Here is a 9,273-nt window from a genome sequence, read left to right on the forward strand (position 1 = left end):
ATATGTTTTTGCATTAGTCGATATTATTTTCCATGGATATTTGATAATTCATTCAAATTTCATTATTAATAGAAGCAACAACATAATTAAACAAATTCTCTTTAAAAAATATCTATATATTTAAACAAATTGTATGGATTATTCATTGTAGTTCATTCTTTTTTAGGAAAATTCTTATGGGGTTCAGTAACCATAACATATTTTATTAATTAGTAATGGTTAATTGGTTAACCTGATAACCGAACCGAAAAAATAGGTTAACCGAATACTGGTTAACCTAATTCTATGGATTAGGTTTAGTTCAAGAAATAAGCGAACCGATAGTCTCGGTTAACCTTCCGAAATATGTTTTCGGTTCGGTTAACCATCCATGAACACCCCTAGATTTTATGAATTTTGGTGTGAGTTCAGACCCCTTACCTTAATCAGTTGCAGTCTCTACAACAAAATCCAATGGAAGGGGATGGGAATCAAAAGCAATACGTTCATATAAATCTAGACACTAATGAGCAACCAAGTCCATAAAATCATATTCCAAGCTACAATGGCAGTGTTAGACATCAAAATGCAGAAATCCAATTGGGGTGGGGGGGGGGGGGAAGTAGTAATGAAACGAAAACGACAAAAAACCTCAAAAGTATGGGTCAATATAGTAACTCTATCCGATGGCACCAAAAAAGCTCAGTATAATCATTGTAAAACAAAGTTGAGTTATGGTGATGCGGAAATCCAATGCCAGCCATCTAAAGATGATGAAAAGAAGCAAAATTTACTGAATTTTCTACATATTAGGTCTGATGGGGATGAGGGATATGAGAAGCTTCATTTATTGATTAGGCATACGATAGTAACAGAATGAGAGAAGCAATAGCTACTTGGGTGTTAGGTACTGAGCAACCTTTTGTTGTTATGGAGGATGATTTGTTCTGAAGACATCTAACCCATTATTTGAGAAAACAAGCATGACTTCAACCAAATCAGATTGTTTTAAGATATACGAACATGAGAAGAAAACACTAACAAATCTTAAAAAAGTAGCCTCAAAAATCAATTTGACCATTGATTGTTAGAAGTCACCTCATCAGAAGATTGAGTACATGGTTATCACAAGGTACTTTATTGATCATAATTGGAGGTTTTATTTCTTTCTATATTCGTTATTAAGTTTTGTCCATTTCATTTAATATATTTATATTTATATTGGTATATGGACTTGCTTTTGTAGATTGAAAAAACGTGTCTTGATATTGCGGATGGTATTTATAAGTGTTTGAAGGATTAGGAAATTGAGGACAAGATATTCACGATATTTGTAGACAATGCTTCATACAATGATAGGCGTTGAGAAGACTAAAAGAATTTTTTCTAGAGTGAGAAAACTCACGTGTGGTGGTAGGTTGTTTCATGTTAGATGTTGTGCACACATTTTGAATCTTCTTGTGAAAGATGGTCTTGCTATGATTGATTATGTTATCGGTAAGTTCGTGATGGTATAAAATATATTAACAATTTTGAGGTGAAACTTCAAACATTTTACATCAGTTGCAAATACAAGATAGAAAGTTATTGCTTGATATTCCAACATGATTGAATTCAACCTATGATATGTTGTCAGTTGCCTTAAAATTTAAAGATGTTTTCCCAAGGTAAACGTCAGATATTATTAGAAGTAGTTTTTAATGTTGTTTTGTATAATATAATGATCTTTTATGTTTATTGTGATTTTAATAGATTTGCATAGTATAAGCCTCATTTACATCACCTGCCTAATGACGAAGAGTGGGCACCTATGGAGAGCGTATGTGAAATCTTGAAGGTTTTCAAGGTGCATATTAATTTTCTTTATGTATTCTTTTAAATATTTTATCATGACTACTAATAAAGCAAATTATTTTTAGGTATACACAAAATTCATTTCTGGAAGTGATTATCCTACACCCAATCTGTATTTGATTGATGTGTTTAGAGTAAAAGAAACTTTGGATAAAGGTTCTCTATCAGAAAATAAATTAAGTAGGACTATAGTGACTAAGATGAAAGAGAAGTTTGAAAAATATTGGGGGTGGGGGGGGGGGGGGGAGGAGTACCATCTTATTATGGCTATAGCTTTAGTGTTAGATCCAACATTCAAAATGAAATTAGTAGAATTTAGTTTCTCAACCATATACTCCAATGCTGAAAAGAACATTGAAGAAGTGAAGAAAGCGCTTTATGAAATGTACAAGGAGTATTTGTAAATACATGATGCATCAGTACGGGGAGCTGCAACGCCTGCAAATGGATGTGGAGGAAATATTGTTTCAAAAAGAACACCACTTGGGTCAGGATGGGAGGCATTTGAGGAGTTTATAAAAAATACATATTTGGAGAGACCAAAAAAGTCAGAATTAGATATGTAATTGGAAGAATGTGTTTGTAGGGACCCATGACAAAAAGGAATGGATTCATTTAAGTATTTTGAGTAGTGGAATGTTCACAAACTGAAGTACCGTGTTTTATCGAAGATGGCTATGAATGTGCTTGCGATCCCGATTTCTACTATTACATCCGAGGCAACATTTAGTGTTGGGGGTATAGTAATTGATCCATATCGATCATCATTGGCACATGACATTATTTAAAAGTTGATTTGTGGAGGAGATTGGATTAGAAATCATTATGGAATCAAGAAAAAGTTGAAGGTACATTTGACAATTACAATACATAAACTAACACATGATTATTTAAGTTTATTAATATTTGATGGTGTTCTGTTTTTACAGAAGGCCCGTTGAGGTTTTATTACCTACAGGGACAAGTAATAGTTAAAGATGTAACCCATTTTAATTTACTTGTAATCTTGTTGGTTTAATTACATTATATTGCACATCTCAAAAAATGATTTAATTTGTAGTTTTGCTGGATTGAATTTTCTTAAAGGAAGACTTGCTTTCATTTTTGATAATATGTTATGTTAAAATTCAATTGTTTTTATAGTACTTTTGTAATTTGAACTTGTAATGTCCCAAAGTTTTATGACCAATTTTTTTTGTGTTAATAACACCATTAACCAAATATATTTATAAAAATCATAAGGGAAATCAAAGTATGTCAACAAATCATCCAAAAATACATCAGGATCAAATAAGGCGGAAAATCATGGTGTGTGCGATGTGATCATCTCGAGCTCTTCCCCTTTGAACTGGAAGCACCTGAAATATGAACTAAAAACTATAAGCACAAAGCTTAGTAAGTTCCCCAAAATACCACACGCCATACATATACATCAGCTCAACACTGTATCAGGTCTATTTCACCTCTGAGTCTATTTCAACTCACATATCATCTAAAGGTTGTACCAAGTCTATTTCACCGTTGGGTCTATTTCACCCCCGAGTCTATTTCAACTCAATCGGTATTTTTCAGTCGTGCAGGTCTATTTCACTCCACATACATATAGCAAACAGACATACAACACGCACATACAAACCCTAGTATCTTACAGTATAGTAAGCAAACTAACCTCGATCCGTTCATAAACAAATAGATGCTCGGGTTACTGAATCGGAAAATTCCTGTACTAATCAATCAAATAACACCTTAATTAATAATGAGGTCATAACCGAGAATCTAATTTATCAAACCTGACTCTTAGGGTAAAAATTTATTTTACCCTTCCCCTTAATCGGCGCAAAAACCATGGCCCAAACCCAAAAGCACCTGAAGCCCAAAATAGGCCAAACCTTCTAAACCCACAATTGAGAGTACGTTGAGTCTCATTTACTCCACACTTTGAGTGATTTGGAAAACTTGAAATGCATTAGTTTATAGAAATAGAAATAAAAGGCAAACATTAATGTTTATGACAGATGATATTAGTGTTAACACGTTTAATTGGATAAAAAATAGGGTTAAATCCTACTTAATAAATGAAAATACTTTTGACATTTGTCATCTTTTCCTTCATTTTGATACATGTCATTTTCTAGGATTTTTAAAATTGTTATTTTCCACTTGTCATTTTTTGAGGATTTCAATTTTTTCTTAAAATAAATTTTCAAAAAAAATCTAATGGGTTATATATATATAAGGTTATCATTCTATTAATTTAATAATAAATTCTAATAAATGATCCAAACGATTTGATTTCTTTCATAAATATTCAAAAGTTTTATTTTTTATAGAAAACCAATATTTTATAAAATATTTAATGTTTATATATTCATATTAAATTTTTATTTTTAATATATCCATATGATACATTGTCTTACACCCAGTGAAGTCATCTAATATTGATCGGTATATATGGTCTCTTATGTTGTGTTTTCTCTTCTAATTAGGCTTGAGGAGCTCGCTTTTTTTTTTTTTTTTTTTTTTTTTTTTGTGTGTCATGCAAAATAATATATTTATATGTATTTTTTTTTATTCAAATCCCAAAAGTACCATATTCCGATGACGCAAGGGTAGCTTTCCTTTCCATGGATTCTTTTCACTTGCCTTTCTTACTGTTTCTCTGAAAGAACAGAACCCCAAAAACCCCTCTAAAACCACCTGCTGCTGATCGCCGATTATCATCTTTCTCTTCGAAAATGGCGGTAGAACAGAGAGACACAGCCACCGTCCGAGTCTCAAACATTCCCCGATCAGTCACTGCCAAAGACCTCCTCGACTTCCTCGAACGCCACACCGGAAAATCCACGGTATTCGCCTGCGAAATCTCCTCCGATCACAAGAACTGGAAGTCCAGAGGCTTTGGTCGTGTCCAATTCGAAACCCTAGGATCCAAATCCAAGGCGATGTCCCTTTCCCGACAGGGTGCCCTCTGCTTCAAGGGTTTCAACCTCTCCCTCTCTCATTCCCTCGATGACGTCATCTTCCGGCCGGTAGACCCCCATAATCGGTTCGAACAAGGCTTTTTGCGAACTGGGTTGTTGCCAAAAATGGATTGCATGTGTGTCTTGGAGTCCTGGGAAGGTGTTAAAACTTATGTTTTGCCCGAAAGGAAGAGTCTTGAGTTTTGGGTGACACATTCTGGGGATTTTTATAGGTTAGAGTTGCAGTTTAGTGATGTTCTGGAGGCATCTCCTTGCTGTATTGATAGCGAAGAACCCATTGCAGTGCTTCTAAAGGTATTCAATCTGTTTCTTTTTTTGTTAACATTGATGTCACTCTATGGAACCTGGTGATCATTGAACTTAATATCGAATCTGTGTTTACTCTGTAGCTCAAACATGCTCCAAAGTTATACCAGAGACTATCAGGATCCAAAGTCTCACCAAGGTTCACCTCCGATCGCTACCATATCTGCAAGGAAGAATTTGAGTTCACATGGGTTCGAACCACAGATTTCTCCAGCAAGAAATCCATCGGTCAGTCATCTACATTATGTTTGGAGTTCAAACATGGATCTCCAGCCTTAGATAGCTTCAAAACTTTGCCTTTTTATATCAAAGATCTGATAAAGTTGTCAATGAGAGAAGGCCAACAATTTCATACTTCATCTGACATAGTCCCCCTCATAAAATGTCCACCAGAGTTGAACTTACCATACGAGATCCTCTTTCAACTCAACTCTCTGGTTCAAACTCAAAAACTAAGTCTTCCTTCAGTAGATCATGACCTAATCGAGTTCATAATCAGTCAAGATTCAGAGTCCATCATGACTATTTTAAAGAGAATGCATAAATCTCATGTCACTTGCTACAACCCCATCGAGTTCATCAAAGAAAAGCTCGACACCAAGGGTAAAACCGTCAAAATCCCAGATACCAAATCAACAAATCAAAACAAGATTATGAGCATTCATAGAGTTTACATCACCCCATCAAAGATTTACTGCTTGGGTCCTGAACTCGAGGCCTCAAATTACATAGTTAAGCATTATTCGGAATATTCTTCTGATTTTCTAAGAGTAACATTTGTTGATGAAGATTGGGGTAAAATTCAGCCAAATGTCATCTCAATAAACCTCCAACAAGGAATCTTCGCGAAGTCTCACCATACCAAGGTGTACCATCGCACACTTGATATTATGCAAAACGGGGTTACAATAGGATCAAAACATTTCGAATTTTTAGCATTTTCCGCAAGTCAACTCCGGTCAAACTCTGTATGGATGTTTGCTTCTAACAAACACGTGACAGCAGAAAGTATAAGAAAATGGATGGGGTGTTTCACAAGTATAAAAAGTGTATCAAAATGTGCTGCAAGAATGGGACAATTATTTAGCACATCCAAACAAACAATCGAAGTGTTACCACATCATGTTGAGGTAATTCCCGATATCGAAGTCAAAACCGATGGTGTTGACTATTGTTTTTCAGATGGAATTGGGAAAATTTCTCTTTCTTTCGCAAAAGAAGTTGCTTCAAAATATGGATTAAAGCATACCCCTTCAGCTTTTCAAATCCGATATGGTGGATATAAAGGCGTCATTTGTGTTGACCGAAATTCATTCAAGAAACTATCTTTACGTAAAAGCATGCTCAAATTTGACTCTAAAAACCGAATGCTTAATGTCACAAAACATAGCGAATCTCAATCTTGTTACTTAAACCGTGAAATTGTTACCCTTTTCTCAACTTTGGGTGTGAAAGATGATGCTTTTTTGGCATTACAAGACTTACAACTTAAAGTTCTAAACGCGATGTTGTATAGTCGAGAAGATGCACTTGTGGTTTTGGATGGTTTGGGGAATTATGATGTGAAAGATATTCTTGTAAAGATGTTGCTTCAAGGTTATGAGCCGAATCAGGAACCATATCTTTCAATGATGCTTCTTTCTCATCATGACAATTTGCTTTCAGATCTTAGAACGAGGTGTCGGGTTTTTGTCCCAAAAGGGCGGATTCTTGTCGGGTGTTTGGATGAATCCGGGGTTTTGGATTATGGACAAGTTTATGTTAGAATCACATTGACAAAGTCGGAATTGCGATTCCGGGATCAAAAGTTTTTCAAAAAGATGGATGAGGCTACATCAGTGGTGATGGGGAAAGTAGTGGTTACAAGAAATCCGTGTCTTCACCCTGGAGATGTGAGAGTGCTTGAAGCTGTTTATGAGATTGCATTAGATGAGAAAGATTATAAAGATTGCATTGTGTTTCCTCAAAAAGGAGAGAGGTAACGAGTATTGCTTTTTATAAAGTTGAAAATGTTTTTTGTAATTATGATTTGGTGTATTTTTTAACAGGCCTCATCCGAATGAATGTTCTGGTGGCGATCTTGATGGGGATTTGTATTTTGTTAGCTGGGATGAATCTTTAATCCCACCTCGAACCGTGACTCCTATGGATTACACTGGTCGAAGACCACGTTTGATGGATCATGACGTTACGTTAGCGGTAATTTAAAATTCTAGTAGCCAAAATATCATATGATTTGGAGCATTTTTAATACTCCAATCATCTAATATCGGATGGCCGGAGCATTCTATGCTCCGGTCATCCAGATTGGATGGTTTATGCTAAAGCCATCCAATCTTTAGGTTCCATCATATACCGGATGGATGGAACATTTTTATGCTCCGGCCATCCGAGTTATATGCTCCAGTCATGTGGATATCGGATATCCAGACCGGAGCATATGTAGCATTTATGTTCCCGTTGACAAAAGGATAATACAAAAACTGAAAATTGCTAACCCCGATGCAGGAAATCGGGAAGTTTTTTGTGGATTACATGACAAGCGATACACTTGGAGCAATCTCGACTGCACATTTGGTTCATGCAGATCGGGAACCCGAGAAAGCATTAAGCTCAAAATGTCTCCAATTAGCTACACTTCACTCAATGGCAGTTGATTTTGCCAAAACAGGAGCACCAGCCGAAATGCCTAGGGGTTTAAGACCACATGAGTTCCCCGATTTCATGGCGCGGTGGGACAGACCCATGTACATCTCCCAAGGCCCACTCGGGAAACTTTATCGTGCCACAAAAGAATCCGAGCATCTCAAAAACTCGGCTTCTGCTTATTCAACGGAATCCATTCAAGATTCTTACGATCAAGATCTTGAAGTCAACGGCTTTAAGGAGTTGACCGAGATGGCATTGATGCACAAAGAGATGTATCTTGATGCTTTGACTAGTTTGATGAATTATTATGAAGCGGAAACTGAAGATGAGATTTTGACGGGTAATATACGGAATAAGTCATCGTATTTGCAACGGGATAATCGGAGGTATGGAGAGACAAAAGATCGGATTTTGGTGGCGGTTAAGAGTTTGCATAGGGAGGCGAGAGGGTGGTTTGAGGGCGCGTGTAAGGCGGAGGATCACCAGAAATTGGCGGCTGCATGGTATCATGTTACTTATCATAGGGATTATTGTAATGGAAGTGTGAAATGTTTGGGGTTTCCATGGATTGTGGGTCATATTTTGTTGGAGATTAAGTCGATTAATGGTAGGAACATGTTGATGTGAAGATTGGTATTGTGAAATGTGACACTTTTGTAATGTGTTTGTTGGATTGAAACTGAATTTGATTATGTTAGCTCTCAGTAAATTGATGTGTCGATTTGTATTACTACTTTAGAATCATGTAATATGTTTTTCCATCCATTCAAACAAACGTGACATCAATTTTATTTATGCAGGTATGAATAATATAGTAAAATATAGAGACTAGATATATAATATTTGTATTTATATAAGGGAGTAGGTTAGTCAAATTTTGGTTTGTATTTCCAGTTTGTTGTATTGAAATAGATCTCTGAGTTAAACTTTTTCTTAGAGAATACAAGTATAGAACCTCGGGCTACTTCTCCAACTAACATAACTAACATTGAGTCGTTTAGGTGGTTGTGACTAGCCCATTTGTTCCATAACTATATGAAGTGATATATACTGCAACAAAATAATAATATCCCAATTAAGTTCATAAACATTAAAGACATACACCACATCAAAGTACATTTGCGACTAAAAACAAAATCATAGAAGCGACAGTTGATTCTATAATAAAGGGGCAATAAATTGAGCTATGAAACACTATTTTTCTTAAATAAATGGTTTAAGTTGGGTGGTTATTATTGAAAGGTTTGTTGAGGGTTTAAATTGGTAGCTAAAATCATAAATGACATAAATACAATGGGTTCAAAGAATATAATAACAACTTAGTTCAATATTTTTTTTAGATAATGTATTTTTCTTATGTAAAAAGTAATATACTCTAATTTTTGCAATTTATTTTTAGAATAACTAAATTTCATAAACTAGCAAACATCTAGAACAAGAAAGAAACAATCACAAAGATATACCTGTGACCGACTTTTGTAACCAAGAAACTCAATGGACTTAA

The 9,273-nt window shown here is 35.3% G+C and overlaps 1 protein-coding gene across 1 annotated transcript; it reads left to right on the forward strand.

Moving 5' to 3' along the window:
* Window positions 1–4,403: 4,403 nt before the first annotated feature.
* Window positions 4,404–8,478, forward strand: RDR2 (RNA-dependent RNA polymerase 2). The gene is made up of 4 exons (XM_079039887.1): window positions 4,404–5,108; window positions 5,204–7,098; window positions 7,169–7,319; window positions 7,629–8,478. Exons 1-4 carry the CDS (start codon window positions 4,569–4,571, stop codon window positions 8,394–8,396), a joined length of 3,354 nt encoding a protein of 1,117 aa, XP_078896013.1. The 5' UTR covers window positions 4,404–4,568; the 3' UTR covers window positions 8,397–8,478.
* Window positions 8,479–9,273: the final 795 nt, after the last annotated feature.

This window comes from Lactuca serriola, chromosome 4 (genome assembly GCF_051521515.1).
Source record: "Lactuca serriola cultivar US96UC23 chromosome 4, Lser_US96UC23_V15, whole genome shotgun sequence".
NCBI lineage: Eukaryota > Viridiplantae > Streptophyta > Magnoliopsida > Asterales > Asteraceae > Lactuca > Lactuca serriola.